Source organism: Syngnathus acus, chromosome 17, assembly GCF_901709675.1.
Source record: "Syngnathus acus chromosome 17, fSynAcu1.2, whole genome shotgun sequence".
Taxonomy (NCBI): Eukaryota; Metazoa; Chordata; class Actinopteri; order Syngnathiformes; family Syngnathidae; genus Syngnathus; species Syngnathus acus.
Genome location: NC_051102.1, coordinates 7,508,377 through 7,535,697, shown reverse-complemented (window position 1 = coordinate 7,535,697; position 27,321 = coordinate 7,508,377). Strand labels below are relative to the sequence as shown.

General features: G+C 48.9%; 1 protein-coding gene across 13 annotated transcripts in view; it reads right to left on the bottom strand.

The window, feature by feature from the left end:
• Positions 1 to 1,116: 1,116 nt before the first annotated feature.
• Positions 1,117 to 27,321, bottom strand: part of LOC119136874 (partitioning defective 3 homolog) — a 47,880-nt gene continuing 21,675 nt past the window's right edge. The window contains exons 6-25 of one of the 13 annotated variants that reach the window (XM_037275672.1): positions 27,215 to 27,309; positions 26,121 to 26,204; positions 24,724 to 24,849; positions 24,047 to 24,420; positions 22,356 to 22,495; positions 21,873 to 22,001; positions 20,771 to 20,815; positions 18,632 to 18,826; positions 18,203 to 18,373; positions 16,157 to 16,310; positions 14,120 to 14,309; positions 13,761 to 13,918; positions 13,113 to 13,157; positions 11,155 to 11,460; positions 10,439 to 10,685; positions 10,194 to 10,310; positions 9,900 to 10,103; positions 5,183 to 5,315; positions 3,898 to 4,022; positions 1,117 to 3,422 (exon numbers count right to left, since the gene is read on the bottom strand). In XM_037275672.1, the coding sequence (XP_037131567.1) occupies positions 3,047 to 3,422; positions 3,898 to 4,022; positions 5,183 to 5,315; positions 9,900 to 10,103; positions 10,194 to 10,310; positions 10,439 to 10,685; positions 11,155 to 11,460; positions 13,113 to 13,157; positions 13,761 to 13,918; positions 14,120 to 14,309; positions 16,157 to 16,310; positions 18,203 to 18,373; positions 18,632 to 18,826; positions 20,771 to 20,815; positions 21,873 to 22,001; positions 22,356 to 22,495; positions 24,047 to 24,420; positions 24,724 to 24,849; positions 26,121 to 26,204; positions 27,215 to 27,309 (3,414 nt within the window). In that variant the 3' untranslated portion in view covers positions 1,117 to 3,046. Of the gene's footprint in view, positions 3,423 to 3,897; positions 4,023 to 4,222; positions 4,324 to 5,182; positions 5,316 to 9,899; positions 10,104 to 10,193; positions 10,311 to 10,438; positions 10,686 to 11,154; positions 11,461 to 13,112; positions 13,158 to 13,760; positions 13,919 to 14,119; positions 14,310 to 16,156; positions 16,311 to 18,202; positions 18,374 to 18,631; positions 18,827 to 20,770; positions 20,816 to 21,872; positions 22,002 to 22,355; positions 22,496 to 24,046; positions 24,421 to 24,723; positions 24,850 to 26,120; positions 26,205 to 27,214; positions 27,310 to 27,321 lie in introns of those variants that run through there. The other 12 variants (XM_037275674.1, XM_037275673.1, XM_037275676.1 and 9 more) reach the window with 12 other exon arrangements.

The window sequence follows — 27,321 nt, the reverse complement described above, 5'->3', positions numbered from 1 at the left end:
AATAAACACGTTATGTGCTCATTTCATTACACTTTTTCCCCCAAACGAGACCACCAGCAAGTCCTCTACGGCAAATTGATCAGATTGATTGATAGGCACATGTAACAGAGAGTAGTGCAAATACAATCGTGGAGTAAAAATTTACGCTGCTTACCTCTGGACTTGGTCATGTTGGTAGCACAACTCAGTTTTCTGTCCAGGTGGTGGTGGCTGATGAAATTTGCTAAGGTTTCAGAACATGTGGCGAAGCGCAGCAGATGCAAGCCAAGCCCAAAGGTCAAAACGCTGCGCTCATCGGCGGAAGACGGTTCATGCTCAGCAGGTGGCAACGCCGCCATCAATCATCGCTCAACTTCCTTAGAGGTCAGAAACCCTCGACGGTGACCCTCTGACCTCACGCTCGTCTTCACTCTCCACCTAGAAAACTTCCTCCACACATGAACAACAATAAATGTTACGAGCATGGAGAACGAGTCGACTTGGAAGATCAGTACGTACATGCTAAGCACGTTGCTAAGGGGCGGATAGCTTCCACCTGCGCCCATGCTGTTTTACTCCAGGTATTTTTTGAAAATGGTTTGCCACCAAAAGTCAGTCAGAGCACAAACGACCTATGTCAAATGACATTTCTTTTACATTGACAACAAAACAGAACCTCCTCCCTTAATAGACATTATAAATGAGAAAATTGCATGCAAACGACTTAACGATAATTAGTCACGTGATGATCTTTCCACTACAGTACATTGATGAGGCAGATGGCGATGTCGTCTTCCCAGGTGACATCACTTCCTCCTCACATCTGCTTCCAAGCTGTTGACACAGGACCTTCACCTAGAGGTCGTCCACATTTCTTTGAACAATTCAAACTGCCGTTACACGTCGTTTTGGATGAAATATCAGCATACACAAACAAAAATGATATTAGCTAGCCATGTTGCTAAAATAATGCTGGCGTAGGGCTAGAAATATTGCTATCAAGGTACTAGCATCATTGCTAACAAGAGTACATGCTGCTAACAGCGTGGATAGCAATGTTGCAGACAACGGTCCAAAAAAATGCTAGCAGTGATTCTAGTAATGTTGCTTCGAAGGCGCTAAAAATTACAACAATGCTAACAAGAAAGTCATTTTTATTCTACATTTAGATATGTACACAACAACCTATGATAACATGACAAAAAAACAAACAATTGCACATCAGCTTCCACAATTCATTCTATGTTAGAAAAATAAAAATCAGGATACAAACATCGCTCCAAAATGGCTGACCGCTTGCCACAGCGGGGCTAAAAGTCCAGACAAAATGGAGGAAGGAGTACCGGGATTTCATCAAATACTGTAGTATGACAAAGACTGTATAAGCAAAAGTCGTATCCTTCTGTGTGTAAAATATGACATCAATATCATCAGGCACTTAGCAAGGTTGCAATTTGATAGAGACGACTGCAAAGTCAACCAGTTTTCTATCACATCTGTTACTGTGGTGACCACAAACTTCATTTTGTCTTTTCAACTTGTTTCCACGCACAAAACAGAAAAAAAAGTCATAAGTTTAACACATTAAATAGTGACATGATTGTGCCAACTAGCCACTTACCTCATTAGCATCTAGTCTGGAACGCTTTTATGGCTTCTTTGGAAAGTTTGAGAAATGAACGCATTAAACGATCCGTTTTCCCTTCATGTTAGTAGCTTAGCCTGGGTGAGCTTTTAGCAGCAGCGAAGGTTAATCTTTTGTCAAAAACAACATGGAATGAAATTACAGGAACTTCAATCGGGAGTAACTAACAACGTGGCCAGCAATGATGCTAACAAGGTACGAGCATAGTTGCTAAAACTACCAGCGTTGGCAACAAAGATGCAAACAGAGATTTTGCCCACAATGATGCTAGGGGGTCCTGACAACGGGGGCCTCATTCACCAACAGTGGACACAGCCAAATTGATGTCTAAATTGTGGCCCTGACAGTGTCGCTAATGAAGCATTAATGGCTAACAAGGCCACGATAATATCACTAAAACGGTGTGAGCAATGTTGTGTTAGCTCACGACACATGCTGGTCAGCTAGCATGCTGATACTCAAAGGCCTAATTGTGTCAAAACGAGCTCATTTGTGGTTTGTCTGGTTTTCTTTTTGTAGTGCGGGCAGCAGGTGGCTGGCGATGAAAAATTCAGTGTTAGAGAGCGGCTCGTGAGAGGAAGCAGGAGGGGAAATGGAGGAGGGTGACAATGAAGTGGTGGTGGGGGGAGTGAAGGCATCGAGGTAAAATAATGAACAACAACAATACCAGCTCGGAGCGGCAGGCAGGCCAGTGAGTTGAGCCCAGAGTGGTGGCGGAGGGGAATAGGGAGGGGGGTGTTAGGCAGCAGATCAGAGCTGTCAGCCCTTGCTGGCAGAGCCTCCTCCATGGAGATGGCACTTCATTCATTATTTATGAAGGGGGAGGGGCTTTATAGTTTTATTAGCGACACGCCGGGTCTCCTATTTTGCATCTCTTTGGGGAGACGAGTCTTATTTTGGAAGAGGGGCCAAGATGTTGACCGAATCAGGACATGTGGGTCTGGGCGATTAATGGGCTTGGGACACAGAAGCCAACATTTCAGTTTTCTTTTGCTGTGGTGAGAATGAAGAGAGGAAGTGAATGTAGCACAGCATTGAAGTGGAGACAAAAATACAAATCTTCACAAATCCACCACTGTCCTCGATGGTGAACTCGCGTTGCTATGTCGGTTAGCATGGCAGCTTAGCTTTGAGGTGCAAAATTAAATTAAAAGCCTCCACGGTGCACATTGTTTTCCTATTAACGCTTATTTTGGTAGGATGAAAGAAGTCGATGGACTGTCACTATCCTGACTGGCTAGCATGTTAGCCTAGCATTGAGGTGGAAAACCAACAATTGTTGCCAGGAAAAGATAAATGAAGACAAGGAAGGTTGAGCCACGTCCAGAGGTGGGTTCCAACAATTTTGGTTCACAGAACGGATGCTGTCGCCAAACGTGTCACAAAAAGAATGTCCCGCAAGGCCAAGTCGCTCCCTCCCCCTCAGGAATAAAAGAGTCGTCCTTTCTCTGAGCCTATGCGGTTGAGTCTGGCCAGCTGCGAGGGCGAAGGCGGCACGTCGTGGCGGTACGGGCCCTTGGGGGATGCCGCCGGGGAAGCCCTGGGGGAGGCCCTTGGGTCCCTGGGGGACGCCCGGTCCTTGGCCTCCAGGTCTCGCCGCCTCTGCTCTTGCCGGAGGAGCTCCTGCGCCTCCAGGAGGACCCTGGCATTGACGTTGGCCACGCTGGGGAAGCCGTTGCGGGCCCCCTGGTAGCTGGAGTAGCGAGGATTGTCCTTGACCGCTTGGAAGACCTCGCCGGTCGGGTACGACTTTTCCCAAGGGTCCTGGGAGATGGAGCTGGCAGTCTTCCGGGGTTGGCTATGCAATAAAATAAAACATCTCATTAACCCAAACATGAACTGTCAACAAATATATACCATGTCTTCATTAAAAAAAAAAAAAAACAGGCCGGTTTGCCTTGGGCTAGCTTGTTGCTCACGCACGTTGTAAAAGGAACAAAACACACAATTGTCATCGTCCTCGCTTCAATGTGAGCATGAAGCGCACACGTCTGATTTTCTCCTTTCTGTCGCCGCTCGCATTGTCGCGTCGGAAAATAAAGCTCGGCTTTGGTTTCCTTCTGCCGCACGCTTGGGCGGTTCGCAATCTTCTTTGTCGTCACGCTTTCTCATTTCATGGGAACAAAGACGGCCTCGCGTGTGCCAACAAAAAGGAACATATGAAAACATGGTGTGCACACATGCAAGACACGTGTGCCAACATACAAAAGATAAACAGGCGGGCAGCCGTGAAAGTTTGAAGCGGCGCAACGGCGGCGCGTTGGGATTCTTACCGTGGCAGCGAGCTGTACTGCCGCTGAGCCTGAGCAAAAGCATCTTCCTGCCTCTGACGCTGCATCTGAACCTCCACCGACACAGAGTGACGACCCGGCAGCTGGCCTGCGCTGGGACCGTCCGACTGCAAACGACAACACACGCCTTCGTCGTCACGCCGCATTGGAAATGAGCTACGAGTTGGAAACTTTTAACCTAAGGTATGTTTGTTCGAACCATTCAAGTTATTTTTATTTTTTTAAATAAAAAACAGTATTTTATTTTGATAGCCTAATCGGATGATGACGAAGAGCCATCCGATTAGGTACGCACGCAGTCACTTACCCGTCGTGATGATGTCATAATGATGCGGTCAGGTGACAACAAACAAAACGGGAGGGGACGGAGTGAAGGGAGAAGCATGCTGGATACTCGGACACAAGTTACTGAGGATGAAGATGTTAGTCAAGGTTAATTCATGGACTCTGAGCACAACGTCTCGGACAAAGGCGAGACCCTGGCCCCTTTCCCGTGCAACACTCACACCCGTCAAAACGAGGAATACGGGATGCCTCAAAGCCTTCATTGCGGGCGTTGTCTTTTTCCCACCACGCTTTGCTCTCTCCTCGACAAGGATGAGCAGAATGCGCTCGCAAGCTTTTTTTTTGTTATACTCATCATCAGAGTCAGAAAAAAAATTGATCACACAGATAAAGAAGGAGATTGAGTCTTTAGGCTCTCTGTCACTTTATGAAAATTTAAAAGACCAACCACAGCAGCACATCAACATAAACACAAGATATCCAAAATAAGATGAGGGCTATAAATAACATTGGAAATTCTCCATTTGAACATTGGGACGCCACAAAAGTACAATTGTGCCTAAAATTCAGGATTTCAAAAAGGAAAAAATGGATAAGATCATCATTTTAATGTTGCCACGGCACTCAAACATCAGTTCGCATTCAGATTGGCTCAAATAAGCTACCTTTGATCATTTTGCTCGTTAAAAGTGTGAGAAAGGCAATAAAAACATCTGACGACAGTTGATAAGATCACAAGAACACACAACAAAACACACACACATTCGCAGTCACTCCTCGACTTTGCCAAGAGCCGCCGACTTGGCGGGCGTGTCCATGCCGATGATTGACAGAAACAAAAGGACCAACGAGACGAGGGGTGATGACAGCATGCATGTGGTTCGAAGGAGCACACGGGAGTTTTGTTAACGTTGGGTGGGCATCCAGTCAAGTGGTTAGTGGTTGCTTAGTGTCCCGTCCGGGCCGGTTGTCAGACACTCACCCAGGGCTGCTCGAAGCTCAACGCACGTCGGCGGTCGTCGTCGGCGTTATTGTCGTCCGGAAGGTTTTGAGCCTGCTGGAACTCCTGCCTCAGCCGCTGTATCCGGTCATGGTTGCTCGGGGCCACGCGGTTGCTAAAGCACGCACAGAGTGCGTGAGAGAGAGACGACATACAAGTGGGTGCGTCATTACAATTGTCAGAGCGGCTGACAGATGTCAATCAAAAGCGACGATCAAGCCCCTATCCAAGTGTCTTTATCATGGATGTAAACGAGCCATGGAGGCGATGCCTCCGAGGCTCCGATTTGGAAAAATCGAGCAAGACAAACACTCCCTCGTGCGGCCTTTGCAACTCAGCCACACTCCGCTCCCAAGTCATCGTCGGGTCAGCAAAGCCGCTTAATGGGCGTGCAAAGCTGAGAAGAATCCGGATGACCCGCGAATCAACATCTCGTTGATGCGAGCGCCGGTAATCTTTCGGCGGCGTCAACACAAACACGTTGAGCATGCTAATCCTTGGCTAGCGCTGAGCATCCATTCCCGCGCGTTCCCATTCGGAGGCAAAATGTTGTCCTGGAAACAACAATACTGCTTTCAAGTCTCAGGAAAGACAAACGCAAAGCATTTTTTTAATTTGAAATCGAGCTAATCCGATATTAGCCGACAATGTCAGTGCTCCAAACAATGCATTTTAACGCTATTTTTCAAGACTTCCTGCCCCCTCCCCTCTCCCAACCATCAGGGCAATGGGGAAGACAGACACAGCCATCAAAGAGCGCCGTGGATGGAAAAGAAAAGTCAAAGGGTGTCAGCGACACGCTTGATGCAATCCCTCCAGAGGATGTCTGCGGCTGTCTGGAGAAGATATCCCAGGATGGGAAGCGGGTTTGAAAGCTTGAGGGGGGGGCACAAGATAAAGAAAGCCAGGGAGGAAGGAAGCTAGTGGGCAACTGTAAGCAGAAGGAAGTTGCAAAGCAAAAAACCAGTGCTGGCTGGATTGAACGCTGGCAGTCTTGAACACTCAGACAAGACACGGAAAGGTTGATGCAGAGAAAAGAATCCAAGGCCTAAAAGGTTTGCGCTTCTTGCCTTTTCTGCAACGAAATGACGGCCAGCGAGCCAGTGGGATGGCCGAGGGGATGCGAGGATGGGTGAAATGCCGCAGGCCAATATTTTAGAGATTAGACGGACGCCACCGAGGAGGAGGCTGGCGAGGGCCTCAAAGAGTTGGGGGGGCTGTGGGGGATCAGGGGTCCAGACTATGTTCTAGCATCATATGAAACCAACCCCCTGGAGAACACGCAAGCTGTTGATGGAAAGCCAGAGGGGTAATAAATAAGACATTAAGGAGACATTCAGATGAAGTTAGCATACGCGCACACATACAGAAAGTTTTGGGGGAACCGTTCCAGAAATCAAATGACTTGACTTTTCAGTTTCGCAAAAGAGAAATATGAGAGATGAGTTGCGGCGCGTTGCGGCTTATTGATCCACGACTGTTTTTATCGCCCGACGGCCAGCGCGACTACGATCTGTCCCCGGGCTCATTAGTGCAAATAACGACCAATCAATACAAGTCACACTTCCTGCGGAAGTCCTCTTTGGACTTGATTGACGGCGTGCCGCATTAACGTCCGATCAATTACGGCCATCACTTTGGATGATGAAGACCTGCGGATAACACTTGAATGAGTGCACCAACGACAAGATGAAGGACGGCCAAAGAGACAAAGCAGGAGAGGATGAGAAAGGAGGAGAAAAAGGAAACGAAGAGGGCGGAGAAGGAGATTTACAGCGAGAAGAAAATGAGTTCAGAGGTAGAATTAAGGAGGAGAAAATGGAAAAGGAGAAAAAAAAAAAAGCTATTTCTGCTCAACAAGTTCTGCAAAATTTCCGTTGAATCTTGCGAGACCGACAAAATGACCTCCCATCAAATCTGACAAGTAAATTTTGTGTTTGGAGATCACGCAAAGCCGCCGGACTTCTTGTTTGAATGCTTTTGGCCCACAAACAATCAAACCCCAATCAAAGACCCCATGGTGGACTCCATCACAGCCGTCTAATCGCGTGACGTGGCCGGCTCGCCACCTTCGCCCCCAGGCGGCCATTACGCCACAAAACAATGAGAGGGCTCCAGTTCACGTGCGCTCTGTTGCGCCATCACAAAGCGCAAACGGCTGCTAACCTACAAAAAGTTGAAAGATAAAGCAAAGCTTGTTATGGGCACAGCTTGGCCGGGAGCACAAAAGAGACGATTCCAGAAAGAGTACAAGGCCCACAATAACGGGCGACGCGCCAGGCGGCGAGCTCGCCTCAGACATAGTGGCATCAAGCGCGCGCTTCCCACCCGTTTTGATCGGAACCCAAGGTGCCCGTTGTTCACATCCATTTCAGATGCTCTTCATAGAACAAGCACGCTGACATGAAATGTGGGTCAGCAGCCTTTTAGAAGCACACTGATGTCACACCACAAAGACCCCCCCCCCCACCACCACCACCACTCACACACATCTCATCTCCGTCAATCCCATCCTCTCAAACTGTGCCGGAACAAAATCCCCCGCTGCCGCTGTGACATATCGTCCGTCAGGGTTGGTCCAGTTGCAGATAAAAAAAAAAAATCCTTTCCTTCCTGCCGCGCTGAATATTAAACACCTTAAGTGGATTCCACACTGACAGTAATGGCCGCCTAAAAGGATGCGAGGCTCGCTCCATACAAGAAGTCCAAGGAGGGGCTGCAGAGTAAACATTTGCTCCATTTTAATTGCTTATATTGAAATTAAAAATGAAACAGCTCACATTTAGGAGACATCCCCTAGAAATGGTTGGATTTTGAAACTTGAGGAAGCCCGCCTCCGCTTCTTTTTAATGGACGCCGCCCGTTCACCAAACATTATTTTTTCTATTTCGGTGAGGGAGGATAACCGAGAGCACAAGCGTCTTGGCTGCTCGGCTACTTCATTTGCGGCAACGCCAAGCGAGCCGCCGTAGTTCATTTCGTGGGTAGCGCGCAGCCCGGAGCGGAAAGCTGAAGATCAAGCGCAACAGAGCAACCAAAGCAAAAAAAAAAAAAAAGCAGAGCTGCGCAATTGCTTCCTTTGCTGAGGCAGCCACTTTCCTGCCAAAGTTAAGAGTCGCGAAAGAAGGCGCCTGGCGCGCCTGAGGCGGCCCGTCGAGGTTCACATTTGCGTCCTCAGCTTTTCCCGCGCCGGCGACCCCGCCGGCGAAGCCGCCAGACTCTGTTCCTACTACACCTGCTCAGTTCGCCAGCGCCAAAGACGATCTGCGCTCCTCTCGGGCGTCGTTGCAAGTGCGCCAAACTTTTCCTTCGCTTGACGAGGGCTCAGGAAATCAAAGTCAACTCAAAGCCTCGACTAGGATGTTCCTCACACAAGCGTCACGCCGAGCGTCTTATCGTGCTGCCAAAAAAGGCAGACGAGCATGTTTGCGGGCGCCCTCTTTCTTTCCAGTTGATTCCCTCGGCCGTTCAATAAAGAGCCGGCGAAAATCCCCGGGAGCTTTTCTCTCAGCATTGCGAGCAGAGGATAGGGCATTTGAAAAATGGCGGTTCATGATCGTTCAAGGACGGGCGAGGAGTGTTGGCTTTGGTGTTGCCAAGAAATCATTCAAACAAGAACATCAGTTCAGCGTTTGAGCAAGGAAAAAAAAAAAAGGATTGCATTGTGCTTTGCCTCTGCGGGATTACGATGCCAAATGTCAATCATCAGCTCTGCGTTCTTGCTGGCAAAACGTTTGCGCTGAGCTTGGCAGGATCAAGACGAAAAGTCCAGCAAGGGCGGGACCAAACACGGTCGCCCCAAAACTGCCCGCCGGCACATTTTCGGGGAGTGACCAAAATGTGCGTCTCTGGCTAGATAAACGCCGCCGCTCATTGATTTGGTCGCAATCTGGGCTGGCGGCGCCCAGGACCAGAACAAACTTTTAAGCAATTTTTGCACCATTTGCTTGGACTCAGGCTCTCGGCCGGTTCCTGATTGGAGCCGCAAGCTGACAAACATCAGCCTCCCTCACTTCCCGTCTTCTAAGAGGATATCCACTTTCTGTATATCGGGTGTGTTTATCTTACGATTGCAGCGGTGGGAATGGACACAGTATCCCGGCAAAGTTGGGAATGATGCTGTTATTGTGTCATCGCTATGGCAACAAGAGGAGCTGAACGTCCGAGAGCCTCAAGCCGCATGTCAAAACCGGATTTGAAGAATGTAAACTTGTGCCAAAGGTTCACGCGTCACATTATTGGACGACTGGTTGAAGCCATCTTGTCCAGTTAATGCCACATGAGTTAAAATTTTTGGTTTGGTTGCGTTTGTTGTTGTTGGCAGGGCTCCGTGTGAAAGAAGCAGGGAAAATAAAGTTCCAGCTCAAGTAGAGAACGGCCGAGTGAAAATGTGACAGCCGGTCAGCAAGCAAGAGCGCAAGCAGAGTAAAACAAAGGTCAGACATTGAAAAGCCTTCATTTCAGAAGGCCGCATTGTGTGCTGACATTTAGCCGCCATCTTGTGATTACTTTCTCCTACAGGTGTGCTTGTTTGCGCCTCGGGCTCACCGGAACCAGCCCGCTAAGACCTTTCGCACAAATACCAAAATGAACCGGTGGAAAGGTCACACTGTCCCATCACACACTATAAGAAGTCACGGGTGCAGTCATGCCAACAGCGGTACGGAAGAAACCCAAATTGGCAAATGGTGGCAAGTACCTGTCTGTAGACGCATTGCTGACGTGTGTGTAGAGGGAATCCAGGTGCTGATGGTGGGGGTGGGGCAAGCGTGAGTAGCGGTCGCCGCCGTGCGCCCGCTCGTCCTCCGAGGACCTCTCCGGCTCGCGGCTGGCGTCCGGGATCTCGGCGTAGTCTCGCTCCCGTGCCTGCCGCTCACGCAGCTCGCGCGTCTTGGCTTGGATCCTGCCACCGTACAAATATTTCTTTTCTATTCTATCAAACGTCAACATTTGGCATCGTTGAATGTTAGTCATCGAATTTAATCCCAGTCACCTTTCTTGCTCCATCCTCATCTTAAGCGTCTCGTCGTCCGAAACTTGCGTCTCCTCGTGCCGCCATTTGCTGGAACCTTTGCGTTCCATTCTGTCGTCTTTGCGGTGCTTCCCGATCCTGAAAACGGCAAAAAGCTCTTCAAGCAGAGAAGCTGCGCCGAGAATGTCGACGTCAAACCTCCAAACAAACCTCAGTCTAAACGTTCATAATCCGCAAATGTTGCTTAAGTGGTCGATCCATTTTACCTGAACATCTCTCCGAGTCCCTTGAGCATCCCCTTCTTGGCTTTTGCCTTGTCTTTGTCCTTGTGCGCATCCCCCTTCTTCTTGTCCTTGCCGCTTTTGTCCTTCTTGTCGTCTTTGGCTCTCACGTTGCCGTTGAGCATCGTCGCGGACGTCGGCCTTTCTCCGCCGGGCGACGGCGGCGTCAACTCTGCCACCGTAGACACGGAATCTCGACCTGAGCGAGAACTCTCCTCCGTGTCTTCTTCCACTACAAGACACACAAGCTCATGTTTTGACTCAGGAACAGGGACCTGTCGTGTGGGAACTTTGATGATGTAGGCGAAATGAAATAAACTTGAGGAAAAAGTGAACAAAGTATTCTGAAGCTGTGGCTAACTTTTACCAAGAGGTAATGGAATGTTGGGAATCAAACAAAGTAGCAGCAAGTAACTCGATGTAGGGAAGCAACCTTAAAGTAACTCGTAGCAGCAACGAACTTGTGGAAAGAAATAACCTCCAAAGTCACCTGAAAGTAAGTTGAGGTTAGAGAGAAACTAATCAGTCCTTAAGGCCTACTGCCTGATGTGGTTGCCACGGCGATGCGAATGATGCAGAGTCAACAGGGATCTTTGCCACCCGAAAACGCAACATTAACGGTTAGCGCCCAGTTGTTAGCCAAGATGCTATCACGCCCATGCGTCACAATGCAAAGTTTCAGGCACCAGGCGGCGAGTTACGTGGTAACCGAGGTCCTCGCCGGGGAAGGGAAATTGCGATCGGCGAGCCACGCGGTTTGAAGGCGAAGAAGGTCTTACGGGTCTCCATGCCCTCGTCTTCGTCCTCGGCGGCCGGCCGGTCGTACGACTTGTCAATGGCGGCGCGGAAGCTTTCGTTGCAGCCGCGGCCCCGGATGATGCGAGGACGGGGCCGGTGGAAAGGAAGGTCGCCGTTGAGCGTGGCCTCGGCCACAGCCGTCTGGAGACTCTCCAGGGAACTGGACTTCTTCAGGCCCAACGACGGACCCACGTCCCTTGTGGACGAACCTGATAAACACAGAGAGGCGCCATCAATGGAACGCTTCTTTGCAACCGATCAGAATTGTCAACAAATAAATGTAATTGTTTTTTTGGGCTGCAGATTGCGCACTTATTTGAAACCAAGCCAGATTTTGTGGTCTGCCCATCGGTTCCGGAGAAATTCTTCACTCCCAAGAACAATTGGACTGGTGAGGCAAGCAGCCTTCATTTCTGCTGTGTGTCTGTCTGGGCCACCTTTGAGGCACCTTCGACTTTGAAAAGCCAGCCGAAGGTCGTCCACGTCTTGTTTGGTCTCCGTCAAACAGAGCGTGCATTATTTATGAGCGTGTGATTATTTTTAACATCATCCCAGAGGAGACTGAACATCTCAGAGCAAATTTGGAAAAAACTCTCAGCTGCTTTGAATAAATACGCACCAGAACTTTTTACTGGCTACGCTGCGGCCGTAAAAGGGGACATGTGATGGAAAATTGTCGTTTTAATGTCACAACATGCAGATCGCTGTGTCTGGACCGCCCGCCCACCCATCGTGTAAAATGAAAGAAATAATTCAGAAAACGTGTCTGAGCGAGCGAGCCCTTCTGAAGTTGACGCCGCTGTGATGTCACAATTTGGCTAATTTACAGAATGGGCCGGCACGCCAAGTTTTTCCACCAGTGACTTGGCAGCTAGTCTGGCTGAAGTTCCACAGCTAAAAAAGCAGCGGCAGCGGCCTGAAGGTAAGCGGGACCGTATTAGCGCGACACTTAGCAACACGTGGACGCTCCGCCCCTTAAAGCAAGCCAAATTCACCACAATCAGAATATGCTGTAATTCAGAAATGTTTCTAGGACGTTAGAGGCAAAAGGTCTCCTTCGAGATGCAAACGCTGTTGCGCATTCTCAATCTGACATGCGTCGCGCTAATGCGAGCAATGATAATTAGCGAGCTACTTCGCCGCCGTTAGGTCGCCAAAAAGAGTGCGGACACGACAGTGACGGATGACTCGCTGTCAACGGGCCGCCTCAATCGAGAACGGTGCACACGGGCGGCGTAATTAGCCACGCTAAAGTCATCGGCGGCTTGAAAGAAAAAAAAAATAATGAAACGTGCCATCTTTAACAGTGACCTCAAAAGTGAACACTGCTGCTCAATATGCAGGAAGGGAGGGGGGAGTAAATGAGGTTCTGTCTCCAATACAACGCTACGTGATGAATGTTCAGATTAAATTGGCGGACAGTGTATGGTACGCTGCTTTTTGCTATCCCTAATCTTGGGAAGATGGAAACAAGCAATGATGAAAGGAGAGAGAGAGAGAAATTAAAGTGTTTTGTCACGTTATTGATATTTGTTACCGAATTCGGGAAGACAAAATGACAAAGTGTTGGACTGGCTGTTGCATTCACAGTCACAAGATTGTTTAGCCAAGAAAGTGTAAGATTTGCTAAAACTCACTTGTTAAGGAAAACATGGAACAAGGAAAACATCCCTGACGTTTCCCTCAAAGTCATTTGTCAGCTGCTCAATTCAAGGGGAAAGCAATCAATCACAGACGATTAACGCAACAGGTCCGCTTTCAGAACGAGAGCTGAAATTGGATCTCGTCTTGTCACTGGGCCGTCGTGAAGGTTATTGAAGCTATGTTAGCGTGTCGCGCGCCTGCTAACTATTAGTCTTACCTGTGTCGGCATCAGGACGAGGGCTGAGGTTAATCTCGTCAGCTACTGTTAAAGGAAGTGGAAGACGGGGGAGGGAGGGAGGGGGCGGGCGGGGCAAAAGATTCGGGGCTTCAATTAGTGCTCATGACATTCCTCATGCAACATCACAAACGTTACGGGTGGCATGCCGTGCCAGCGTAGCAGGCGGGCGGGCGGGTGAGTGAGTGAGAGGAAGAATGGACGCAGGGAGCCCGAGAGGGCTGCACTTGATGTTATGAATGAGGAGGATGAAAAGCCGTTTAGGAGTAGGCCATTCGAGGAGAACATTTTGGACCCCAAAGAGGAAAACTTTGAAGAAGATGAGCAGCGGAAATTGTTGCAAGAGTTTGGAAAAAGCTTTGATGGGTCGCCGTTTGGATTTAGGGCCGATGCTCGACAGCAATTGACACAGAATGCGAAAAAACCCTTCTCGGTAGGGCTGGGCAATACGGCCGTCAAATGAAGAATCGTTAATTGTTAATGAGAAGGTGGCTGAAAGTTGTCCGCAGAGACTGTGATTTTTGCGACCTCTCTCCTCTTTGTCGGATTCATCGCCCAGCCCTACTTTGTGAACTTGGAAGCGTGGCTAAGGCTAATCCATGGCGTGTTCAAGGGGGAAGGAGTAGCTACCGAGATCCATGCTCTTAGATTTGCGCGTCTTGATGATCTCCAGCTGCGAGGCGTCGCCAAACTGCTTGGTGCGCTTCTCCGACATGCTCTGGCGGCCGAAACCTTCGCGCCGGAAGGCGGCGTCTGCGTCTGCGGGGCTCTCGTCCTCAACCTGCGAGCTATGCGGCAACAAGACACAAATATTGGTCTATAATAAAAAATAATAATGATTCATGATTAGTTTATGTAAAATAAGGTCATAAAATTGTGCATGCTCGCGTTTCATTTGATATAGTATAATGTCATTTTTTATGCATTGAGGTAAAAACAAGAATGCAAGAAATAAGATGTCTCTAGATATAAACGTATTTGTTTGCCACCTGTGGTTGGGACCGGGCATCTCTTGCACCCAAGACGGCGTCACGTTGCCGCCGCTTGCGCCAACGTCGTCGTGGGAGCTGCCTGACGACTGGTCCGACAGGTGAGGGGGGAGGAGCGGCGGCCCGTCGTCCTCGATGATGACCGTGTCGTCCTGCGGCATGTTGACAGTGGGAGAAAGCTGGTAGTGGCCTGCAAAAAAATGTAATGATTAATTGACCACTTATTGACAATTATCAAATCAATCGGTCATTACTTTTGATCATCGAGTCAACTGAATTATATGAAATTTACATTTGTGCATTTTCCACATTGTCAGTTTGAAACGTCTCGGTTGTGAATAAAGGGAGGGAATTATTTCACTCATGCAAATTCCAACACGGTTGAGTCCTATTCCAATAAAATACAATTCTTTCCAATTTCCATCGATGAGATTCACCCCCTAAAGAAATTGGCAACGACAGACTCCAATTTCGTTGGAAGTCACTTAATTCATGTTGTGATTCACACTAGAGGACCGGTCGCTGATGCAGACAAGGCAAGAGTGCACATGAATAACGCAAAGAAAAGGATCAGGAATAAAAGAAGAGAACCTTGACTTAAAGCGAAGAACATATTGGGGACGGCGGGCAAAGGCAAGGCGATGTGATGCGGCCTAATCAGCTTAAAGAGTTTGTCATCGGGCACAGCGGTGTTCCGTTGTCGCAACAGTGTGATTCATTCAAGCTGCGCCACCGGCGCAAATGAAGATAAAAAGTGAGGCAGGGAAGGACAATAAGTCGGCGCTCTCTCCCGCCGGAAAGCCGGCCTTAAACCCTTCGCTCGTACACAGTGCAAGGCTTAATCCCCACTTCCAAATGAACGTACGTGTGTGTGTGTGTGATGGGGGTGGGACCATGATGCATGTACCTCTTTTGTTTGTTTTAGCGGGGCCCGACAAATATTGATGTAGAACTGTAAAATGGTACATTAAGAAAAGCATTTAAATGGCATTAAAGCGCAGTGATTCCTAGTTTATCATCATTGGAGGTAATCGTACGATTGGTGGTATGGCATTGGAAGCCAAGAGAATCCCGGTGGATCAGAAAGAAAGTGGAGCCAATCGTTTTGCATTATGAAAGAAGAAATTCATATTTTCGTCCAATTAGAGTGAATCCTGGCAACATAGGATGGAAATGCACTTTTGCAGCTAAACACTATTTTGAAAATGCAATGAATTTGAATAAACACCTACTTTACAATTACATCATCAAAATTAATGATAGCATATTGTAAGATGGACCCATTTAACGCTCAGGTCTTCATCTCAAACTAGAATCAAACCTGACTTTGTAATTCCTTTTTTTTTTGCACCTTTGTCTTTGGTACAAATGCTCCTTCTGTCTTGAGGGGAAAAGGAATATGGCATCTATTTCTGAGCCTCTCCTCTTGGGAAAATAAAAAATGTCTTGGTGGCCTTTATCTGCCGTCCGGGCCTTTCATGCCTGCTGCGGATCCTTTTTTTGGGGAGGGACTACTTGCGGTCTGAAGTGGAAAAAAAAAAAGGTCTTTGGAGTCGAAGCAGTGTGGAGAGCGAGCAGCGGTGCCTGCAGCTTGAGACATCTGGACTTTTACTTTGAAGGTGCCGATAGGTGATTTTATTCTTGTGAGGACAGAACTGCCGCGCCACCTTGATACGCTTGTTGCCGTGGCAACGGCGAGCCAAGCAGTCCCTGTCTCGCCCTCCGGCTCGTTTCTCAAGCGTGAACGAACCGCACCTCCAATTATCACGTCGTGTCACTCACTCGCAGCTCAAGATGTTACTGTTATTTACGTTTGCAGAGTGTCGGCAAGTGACGGCCAATTTGCATGAAAACCGAGTTGACTGTTGCGTTGCACGGGTGAGCGGTCGACAAGAAGCCGAGCTACAAAACAAAGATTGGCCTTTGACGCTTTGCTCTGCTGATGCTTTTCGTATTTCAAAAATATTTCAAACACTTTTTGAAACGGCCACATACGATGACGCAGAAGATGGCGGGAAGCACGAGAAGAGGTCTTACCGAGCGTACGTGGCATCAAGCCTTGTCGTGGCATCAGGTTGTCATCCAGATCTTCCAGCGCGCCGTACAGGGAGTGGGAGATACGACGCTCATGCTCGTCCAGAGACAAAGTGTTGGCGCTCTGCTCAGGTCCCGGTAGATCTCCCACTGCCTCCTGGCAAACGCAAATACTTGAGTTATGGATTCTTACTGGATCAATTTCAATCGGAAATGGAGTTCATCCTATCAAGCGAATCTCATTCTATTGGTAATCGTTTTTGTAAATAGAATTGCATTTTAAATTGTTTGACTCATATTAGAAATGCAAACTGAGTCTATCGTAATGCTTCATAACTGGGACGGACGCATTGTATGGAATCGTAATAGGAGTGAATGGTACTGTGCCATAATCGGAAACGTAAGCAAAGTGAATCATTTCCATCAACCGATCGCCAGTGTGAGCGTTCGTTCCATCCCGACAGACAGCGGGATGCACACCAACGCTGGCGGCATAATAACCGGGATGGATGAGGACAGATTTCCAATGGGCCGGCCGGCTTCTTATTAGCCCGCTAGCATGCTGACGACGATCCTCGCGGGACTTACGATGAGGCTCCACTTAAGCCCAACAAATTGACCATTTTGTGCTCCTTTTAACCATAAACACGCATTCCCGGACTCCGCAGGAGCGTGCGCGTGTGGCCAATGAATCACTGGCCGTATTGATCGGCTGCGGTTTGCCGCATTTACCGTCTAGACGGTGATGGCCGAAGCTATGAGGCTTAGCATCGTCTGCGCCGCGTCACAAGTGACTCGCTAGCAGACACACACACAAAAAAACCACCCACAAAGAATGGGAGGAAGGGGCAGTGGGGGGTTCCAGTGACAATATCACAAAGATATAATAAACATTACAAGATGGCTTGCATTTTAAAGCTGTTCCTAATATTTTGATGCAAAAGACAGGCTTGAGGGTTTTGCAAGGCGCCGCTGTGGCTTGCTCTAGACTTGAAATGAGCTAGTTAATGAATTTGGCCGGCCGAGGTAATAGCAGGGGAGGGGTGGGTTGACTGTTGGGAGGGGGGCATTTGATACGGCGAGGGAGCGCAGACGAGCCGCAGTGCAGCGTGTTGCATATTCAGACAGATAATTAAGCGGCAGGAAGGTCTGGATCCCGTCAGGCGGTCGATCCACTCCGACCGAGCTGGGATTGAAGACGGAATAAGGATGGCGAATGTGAAGGAGGGGAGGGGGGGCTGTGCGGTCACGCGTGTGATTTATGCAAACATTTGCGATTGTAAATTGGCTCCTCGGGAAGGAAGCCGCGGGCAGGAAGGTAAATAACATGATTTGATTCTACATTTCAAGTGCGTGTCACATGTGCAAAAAGCCTTCGCACATGGCATTGCGCGGCCACGCACCCCCGCAGGCAAATTTGAAAAATGTCCAAACCAAGCTTCTGGCTACTGTTTTTTTTTTTTAATCATAATAAAATCACCCTGGGCAAATCAAACAATATACACTGGTGCCTCCCAAAACATAGCTGTTGTAGACATCGACAGCCAGTCGTTCTTTGCAGAGGATAAAGAAAATATGCCTGGATGTATTGAGAGAAGCGATTTGGCTGGAGTGATTTGTGGCATGAGGTCTCAAGGAGCATTCTCATGGAGAAGGGGCTTTCAAGTTTTTGTTGATTAATGTAGGCGGGGCTTAGATGGTGGGGTGGGCACACACCGCCATCGCCTGCGGCGTCACCGAAAGCTGAAGCGCACGCAAGCCGGCGTGGCGCCTTCAACCTGAATACACACGCACGCACACTACATGTTGAATAAAAACAAAACAGAGCGCCGACCTCAAATTGGGCTTCCAATTAGCAGACGGGCCGTGGGGAAATCTAAAATTTAGTTGAGGGAAGATAAGCGAGAGCATGGCAGCAGAGGGGAGTGCCGTGTGCTCGCAGGCGGGGTGGGGGGCTCAGGTGCTGACACCATGCGCGACACACGGAGACGACGCACGTTTTTTTGTGGGCACCTCAAACAAGCTGACAGCTTATTATCATGGACCCACCTGGCCCATCTTGCCGACGCGTCTGGCCACGATGAGCTGGATCATCCCGAGCTTGTTTCCCTCGGTGGACATGGACTTGCGCAGCGTCTCCATGGCGTCCTGGTTGGTTTTGCCCAGCAGCGACTCGCTGTTGACCGCAATCAGCTGGTCGTTGACGCGCAGACGCCCGTCCTGGAGCGGGAAGTCACAAAATACACAAGTTCAGCGTGCGAGCCGACGGTTGGCATGGCGCCTTTGAGAGGCTGAATTTCAGAAGAGTGAGTCACACATGCGTTAGCAAGCTAAGATAGCACATGAGTTAGTTTTAATCTCCTGGAAACATTACATGTAGCCGACTTGAAAAAATGCTACGTGGCTAATTGTGAGTGCTTATGATTTGAAAACGCGATGGCGTATGTTGTGCCTTCGGGGAAAGACAATATTTCTCACAGCGACCTTGCACGCAGCCCCTCCGTTGATGATGGACTTGACGAAGATGCCGAGGTCGGCGTGGTTCTCTTTGGACCGGTTCCCCTTGACGCTGACGCCGAGGCCCGCCGAGCCCGAGTCACTGAGCGGGATCTCGAAGGTCAGAAACTCACGAGTGCCGTCCGGCGTCAGCACCAGCTCGTCGTCCTCTGTCTTCTGCCGCCACACAAAACAGCGCAACACATTTTGGGAAAAAATCTTTGAGCAAAAATTCAGGCCAATACTGAACAAACTGGATAAAACAGCAATTTTGGAAATTCAAACGGGAACACTGAATGACACGGCCAACGTGGTGAAAATGATCTCTCTGGTTCTCGCCGACACCGCCACAACAGGTGCTCGCCCCCGCCCCCGACTATAAGCGCCATTCTCTATGGCTCGTTATTTGACAGCTGTCCTATGAATAGACGGCCCGCGTGCACGCCGTCGCCTGCCAATTATTGCACACGCTTAATGAATTCAATCACCGGGCTCACTGTCAGTGCGCCATTAGCCGCCTTTGTTTTCCGGGGGCGGAGGTGGATGGAATGTGCGGAGGAAGGAAGAAAGGAAGGAAGGGGATGTGGAAAGACAAATAAATGCATCCTGGGAGTTGGATGAGGAGAGAAGGGGGAAAAAATAACTATGTTGCCTGTGATCATCAGCGAGTGCGGTGGAATAAATAATAAAGACAAGAGCAACGTTCATGACTCGCGAGTACGGAATTCAATTATGCAGATAAATGAAGCCTATTACGCTGGAAAGCATCACAAGTAGGAGGCGGAGACGACGTGTCGAGAGGGGAAACAACACTAAATAGGTTGCGTGGCACAAACAAGCTGCATTAGCATCGGACGGAGCTCGTCAAAGTGAAATTCTCACCAAATGTTTCTGCTTCCTGTTTGGGGGCAAAATGGAGGCTTGAACAAAATGGCAGACCGGCCGCACGATTTAGCCGCGGGCACCAAATCCCGTGTCAACGCGTGAAGCTGCTATCAGGACTGATTTCATATTTCCCATTTTACGATTTGGCTGTGAAATGGCCGCTTCCAACTCGCGGCGACACTGAGATTTTTTCTTTGGCAGATGACGAGATGCTTTACTGCCTTTAGACGTGAAGAAAAGACCAATTAGCTCTTCTTCCACAGACACGCACAAACATGCACACACACACGCAGCAAAATGTCGGGAATGATTAGCGGGTCGGCAGCCACGTTCAACGTGGACCCAACAGAGATGTCATCTTGACAGCATAGAAGAGTTGCCGCGGGCCAAAGTTCTCTCTCTTGGGGAAAAGCAATATGAAAAAAAAAAATACAGAGAGAAAAGAGCAAAGAGAGACAGCGAAAAGAAGGAGGAATGACAAACAGAAAAAAGAAAGGAGGCGATAAAGGAGGAAAGGTGGATGAAAGTAGCTAGAGGATGGATTGGATGAGAGATGGAAAAAGAGCAGGGAGGAAAATGGATGGAGCATTCTTTGTTCTTTTCGTTTGACGGTTCTGACGCGAGCCCTGCGGCTGTGTCGTTTCCGTGGCGACCCAACCAGTCAACTGCTTGACAGCGGAGGAGTCGAGGTGCACCGAGCACCAGGTGGGAGGCTGTTGGAGGCTGCCTCCATGTCACCGCGTACATCAACACACAAAAGTCTCACACACGTGCATCCCTGACTCAAATGTATCATACGCTTACGCACGGCCGCGTCTTTTTTAAGCTGCCCGACAGGGGAACGCGCCACAGAGCCCCGATGTTTGGGATGCACTCCCGAGTTTTTACGGGCGGGATCGTTACCAAAGCGCGCCTCCGAAGCAGATGTGCGAGCAAACTTTTTCCCCTCCGCCTCCGACCAAGGGGAGAGGGGAAAAAAAAAAAAAACATTGTTAGGATTCACCTCATGCGCCGCCATCCAGACGGGGCCGACTCTTCCGCGGCTTACAAATGAAGAGTCTTTTTTTTTTTTTTTCCTGCGTACTGCGGCGTCCATACGAGATGAAGAATTCAAATTAGCTTCACTTTCCCTTTGCGTGACTGCAAACTCAAGTATTGGTACTTTCCTTTTTTATCTGTTTGCTGCAGATTACAAATAGGGGATTAAACAAAGGAGGATGGGATTTTGGGTCTTACCAAATCTCTGGGGCTTTGCATCTGCATCTGGGCCTCGCCACCCTGCTGGAGGTCACACAAACAAGTGCAAGTCACAACATGACCAATAACACAAGACAACATGTCAAAGGTGTCAGATGATAGCAAATTTGTATTTTTGAAATGTAGGGGTTAAAAGTTAAACATTTTGTTTGATTCTAGTGCGGCATATTCTAATCTATTGTATCTCTTTACTAGAGAATAATTTTTTTTCAAGGGAAAAAGAAAAATGGCATCCTTCTGAAGAGTTTTTATTTATTTTTTTTTTTTTAAGTACAATAACAAAATCGTTTTGGTTGACCATTTTCAAATGTATTCTTTTAACAATCACCTTCAATGTTGGATGGTGAAGATAACCTCGCAAGTACCTTTTGCCTCCTTGCCAGCGAATCGCTTGAAGGTGCTCGTGTGAATGTTCAATGCCCGTCATTGTAAATGTCAAGTTGACATTCACATATGAGGGATATGGCCCACCCCTTCCCCCGCCTGAAAAACCGACACCTCAACCTATGCATTTTGTGCTTTCCCGCCTGCGTCTCTCATCTAAAGCCAAGTTGCACTCGCTTGCCAGGATTGTCACCAATAAGACGCTTGATTGGTCCTTTGGCCTCCACTGGGAGACCAAGAAAAAAAGAAGCTACTCTGAGACTTGACGAGCTTTGGGGTCGACAGAGACTCAAGTTTTCACACGGACGGACGTGAGGAGGTCCCTCTTCAATCTTGTGCGTAATTACGAGCGCACTTATTAAGACGGCTTTTGATGGCGGCAGATGCGCGGGACATCACGTCTCATTTGCTGAGCGGGGTAATTAGCGCCAACATCTGGACGCTTTCAAACTTATTAGCCGTCCACTTGATACGTTTCTCAGCAGCTGCCCCGACGAACAAACAAAAAGGTAATTGTTGTTCCCCTCGCAAAATTCGGATTTGAAATAACAGTTTGCTCTTGATTTTTACTTCTTCTGATACCGAGCTAGTTTGCTCCGAACAAAAAAAGAGCACAAGGTTGTTTTTCCTGAAAGTTGGACTCAAAGCGAGTCGACGACTCTTGTGCCAAGCCAGAGCTCAAATGGAAGAGACGAACCGCTTCTTGAGGGAGGAAGGTGTCTTCCTGGCGGAGGACCAGCAGCCCCACGGTGCCCCCCATTGGCGTGGCCCTGAGGATGGCCACCACCTCCTCCTGGCTGCGGCCATTCAGGTCGTTGCTGTTCACCTGAGCACAGGCCATATCTGTTAATACTGGACCTCGCTTGTGCAGAACAATTCCAATTCCATCTTAAAAAGTATTTTATTTGGAGAAGACAATCATGAATCAAGTTTGATTTTTCTGGAGTGCCTGGTATACTCACAACAGTAGCCTACTTTTCATCAGCAATGGGTTTACGTGGCCCCAAATATATTCTGACACCATTTTCAAATTGTCTTCAATTTTATCTCTAGCACATCAGATATTTTTTTTTTGTCCTAAGGTTTGACCAATATAAGCTTGCACAATACCTATTTTATTTTCCAGATTGTGCTGAGCAGTGTTCTTTAGTGTTCTCCTTTTGTGCCACATCCTCCTCACCTCGAGCAATCGGTCACCGGCCTTAAGGCGTCCATCTTGTATGGCGGCTCCTCGTGGTAGAATGTTCTTGACGTAGATAGGCGCCGAGCCCCCGATGGGCACGTCGCGCGACGTGATGCTGAAGCCCAAACCTTCCGGCCCTGCACAGTAAGAGCAGGAAGTCCACTGAAAGACCACCACCAACTCCAGACTAAACAAAACACAGTGGCCTCACCCAGAGGGAATATTTATGTCACAGAGACAATCATAGCACGCTTGTTTGATGAGAATTTCCCATGCAGCTCTGTGGACGCGACAGAGCCTCGTCGTGCGGGCCAATTACCATGACCAAAATATTAGGGCACATCTTTTAAGAAACCCCGGGATGTCCTTCAAGTGTACAGAACAACAATAAATAAATAGATAAAATGAAAGACATTTTGTTTTGTTTCACAGAACAAAACTTCTTTCCACTCATGACAAACATCTCCCACATTTCATTTCTATCTATTAAAGAGCAGCTTTGGGGGTTGAATTCTCAAAGTTCTCCTTGGGGGCATGCTTTTAAGCAAAGACTGTTAGGAAGAGAGGAAATGATGACTAAGCCTCCATCCTGTCCAGACTGCGCTTGTATTTGCGCATGGGAAGGAATTGGGGGGGGGAACAAGTTGGGACTAAGTGGATGTTAATTACGACGCAAAGGTCAGCCAGAAGCTGGCAGTCTTGCCAAGTTAGCAACTTGTCCAGAGACAATTTTTCCAAAAAGTGATAAGTCATTGTAATTCCATGAGGAGAATCATTGCTACATTGTTTTGCTAAGACAAGACAAGAGTCTGGTGCAAGACAATAAGACACAAACTTAAAAACGTGCGGTAAGGAGGAGGAAAGATTTTCCGAGCCATAATGGAGGAAAGTTGTATATCAGTCTCATTGATTCTATAGGGGGGAAAAAAACAGGGGTGTGTAGACTTTTGAGATCCACTGCAGCGTCTTCACTTTATACCTCTTGCAGGACTCAAAGGTACAAAGAATGCGCGCTGGGAGCAGTAGGATTAAGTGGAAACAAAACGAAATGAGGAGAACGTCCCTCTTGAGAGACGTGCCGCTAATCTCCCGGCAAACGTCTGCCGCCCAAAGAAAGAGCGAGAGGACACCGTGAGGAGATTTCGCCAAACAACAAGAAGCAGCTGTTTGTGTTTTTGTCACGGATGAGAGAAGGGGGCCGGGGGTGGGGGGGTTTGGGAGTCAGCGGGCGGCTGCTAAGCAACAAGCTTAACGCCCGCACCCCCGACTGACGTTTTGGCAGAGATGCGCACGCGCCACCTGTGCCAAGACGTCCATCAAAGGCCACGCCAAATTTCCATGCAGCAAAACAATGTTGGAAAGCCCACCTGTTGCTTTCTGGGACTTGGACTCAGGTTTTGGGACACACACACACCACCCACAAGATTTGAAAAGTTCCCAAAATATTACCATTCAAAAATGAATCAAGTACATGCAAAGTGAGCTAATTAATTTTTTAGAAATAATTCAAACAAAGTTGTTTTTTTTCCCATTTTTATCTCAGTGGGCTGCCATCTTACTATTTGTGAGCATTCTCCCCACCTCGGCACAAAATGTCCACAAATCAACACAATGGACCCATGTGGGAGGTGAGCACGCTAGCAGTTAGCATTATACCTAGACGGTATGTGCTTGCTATTCGCCCGTACCTTTCTGGAGCGGAATGTTGAGCCTCCTCCCGACCTTCTTGTTGTATGCCGGCGTGGGGGTGGACGTCGCCCCCCTCTGCGGCGAGTGAATCTGTCCGGTGGGAGGTTTGGCGGCGGAGACTGCTGGCGGGTGAGCGGCAGGCGGGTAGCCGTCCGCCTGATCCGGATGCTTGTGGGAGCCGCGTCGGGACATCCTGCGGGGCGCCGTTTCCGCCGCGCCGGCCGACGCCAAGTCGGCGCCGAAGCGTCCCGACGAGTACGCCGGGTTCCTCTCGGCCTGGGACAGATGCTCGTAGTGGGCTTTTACCGAAGACGGCACCACGTGGAACGTGATGACGGGAGAACGCATGGCCTGGCGGAACATATTCTGGGCTCTGGGTGGAGACAAAACGGGAGTCAAATCTCTCAATCGCTTGCACAATGGAAAGGAAAAATAACAATTAAGTTGTTTGAAATAGCCCAGTTGATTGGTGTGAGTAGTTTGATAAGTAGATTCAAAGTAGGCATTAGGATTGGTGATAAGTAGGTAGGTCCTTATGGATGCTTCTAAATCCATCTCCTTAACGGAGCGTCCGTTAGTCTCCTTTTCGGGAAGGCAGTGGGAAAGGTTGACTAAGCGCAAGGCTGCTGCACCAGGCAAAAAAGCGGGAGCGAGGAAAGCCATGGGCTTTACTTACTGTTCAAAGCGGACATTGCGCAGGTCCCCGTTGTTGATTCTGACGATGCAGTCGTTCTCCTGGAAGAGGGCCTGCTGCTGGGCCTTGCCGCCTCGCTCCAGACGCTTGACCAACAAGCCGAGAGTCCTGAAAAGGGGCAACACTGCTGTCGTCAGGTCGCAAAGGGGAAGGGCACAAGACATTAGCAAATGAATGGCCGCAAACATTTGAAAAAATGGAGCGAGGCCTCAAAGCCAGTTGTGGTTCTGCTTGGTGAACTCCAGGCGAGCAAAACTGTCGAGTCTTCTGACAATAAGGGATATTTGAGATTTTGCCGGTTTCTACTTTTGGCATCTGAGCTGAGGTTTGCCATTCCCGGCGTGACAACTTGAAGCACCTGAGCCGCCACACTTGTAATCCGCTGGGGCAAGCTGCTCGGCGGCTTGCTTCACCCGACAAAGGCACTCGGCTCGGCGGATTACGCGGCCAGAAAGGGAACTCGGGCGAAGATGTGGCACACCTAAGCCAGCCCATCTTGTCCACCTAGCAACAGAGTCCCTTCCCTTTTTTTTTTCCTCGCTCCCTCTCTGGGCGTGCGCCACCTCTGAAAATTGAGTAGATTGTAGAGTTTAAAACAGGGCGCCGGCTTCTAATGCAATCGAAATGAGAACGTGATTACGGGAAGGGCAGCAGAGTTCAGAAACATTGCGGCTGATTGGATTGGAGCGGCAAGGCAATGCGATTTGCCGAGAGGAGGGCCTGCCTCCACTTGGCTTGATGAAAGCCTCATCTTGGAATCACACATTTTCCCAATAAAGTGTGCTCTTAGCGTGATTGAGTCAGCCCGTGAAAAGGGCGATAGCATTCCCAGCCTGACCCGGTTCGCAGGTGCGATTCTCGTTTTGGCTCCGCCTCCTCTTCGGGAATATTCAAAGCAGAAGTGAAATTGCGGCGAAGGCCTCCCTGGCCGGCCGGCGTGGTTTCAGGCGCGCTCGGTGCCTCCTTTGAATCCCACTGAGCAGACGTGACGGGAGGCCCGCGCAAATATGACAAGGCGCTATGATGGATGGCGGCCGACCGGCAAATGGCTTCACGATGCGGGCGGCGTGCGGACAATACAACGGCACGTCCAAAGGGCTCAAGTTTCTTTCTTTATGCAAGCGCATGATTTTACTCAGAGTGTGAATTGGCTAGTGGTCAGCAGAACGGGGGTAACGGCAGCCGCCACAAGTGTACACGGGTTCACTGTATTGGTAAAAAAAAAAATCTTTGAGTTGTTTGGGAGAGTCAGAACTGAGCATGAGATTGTATTCACTCAAAATATGTGCAGGATTAAAGCATAACGACTGCAGTGATTCTTGATTTCTTGTCGTGTCAAGGAAGCGACTTCCCGCCCGGAAGGGATCATTTATTTTTACCTTCTGTCCCTGCCGCTGAAAGGCACCACATGGATTCCCAGAGGCCCGCCATCGTTCGTCACCTCCACCACTTTGATTAGGTCTCTGCCATCAGGCGAGGGGGACGGTGCAGCGGGTGGGGGAAAACAGGGGGTGGGAGGGGGTGAGAGCATGTGGGCAAACAGAAAAAGGAGCAAATGTGATGAAGGTAGACATAAATCAAAACAAAAAGGGAAAAAAAATGCATTAAAAGCTACAACGTAAAATGGTGTTGAAAATATGACAAACGCAAGCCAAGGCTGAAAGTGAAGTCAAACAAAAACGATGCGCAGTGGAGCCCTTTGGAAGCCTTCCAAGGTTTTCTTCTGCAAATGGATTCTGGAGCGGCAAAAACGTGTTTGTTGGGCTTCTGCCAGTGCAAGTGTTAATTACAAAAGACGACTTTTGAAAGAGGCGATTTGGGCAGGACTTCAACAGTCAATTGGATAATGAAATGCTCGTTGTTTTGCTTCCTGTAGGTGTCCCGTTACTTGTGTCCGCATTCCCTTCACTTTTCTCTCCCTGCAATGTTCCGATAGTGTCTATAAGGTGTTGAGATCAAAGCGCCAAAAAGATGAAAACGAGCGCTCGCGTCTGCAGCCGAGCGCTACGCACCATCAGCCGACCGCCTCGCTGCTTTGAAACAATAACTGTGATGAGTTTTGTGGGGGAGGGGGGGGGGGGGAGCTTGTTGACAGGCGGGGAGGGCGTCGGAAGTGCAATAATAACAGCAATTGCATAGCTGCATATCAAAGTGGAGAAAGAGGACCAGAGGCAGACACACTGACTCATAACATCAGTAGCGGCGGCGCGTGCAACGCTTCCGTGCCGCTTTTGCACCCACGCCAGAGCGACGGGCTGGAAATTGACTTTTTTGGTATTGCGTCAGTTGTTGCGCTATTGTGCTCCACGCACTCACAAAAAACTTGGGGCCAAAGATGAGCTCGACGAGCTCACTTTCGGGTGAACTCAATTTGGGTATATTTATATATGATATCAAATATCTACATTTGTTTATTTTAGCATCAAGCAGAGCGAGTGTCCTTGGAAGAAGGGACAGGAAGTCAGAGACTCACCCAAAAGACCCGGCGGCGACGACGTGATCGGAGCACGAGTCGGCTCGGCCCACCGGTTCGATGCGGCCATTTTCTTGCTCGCGTGCCTCGTCCTCCTGCAGCCCAAC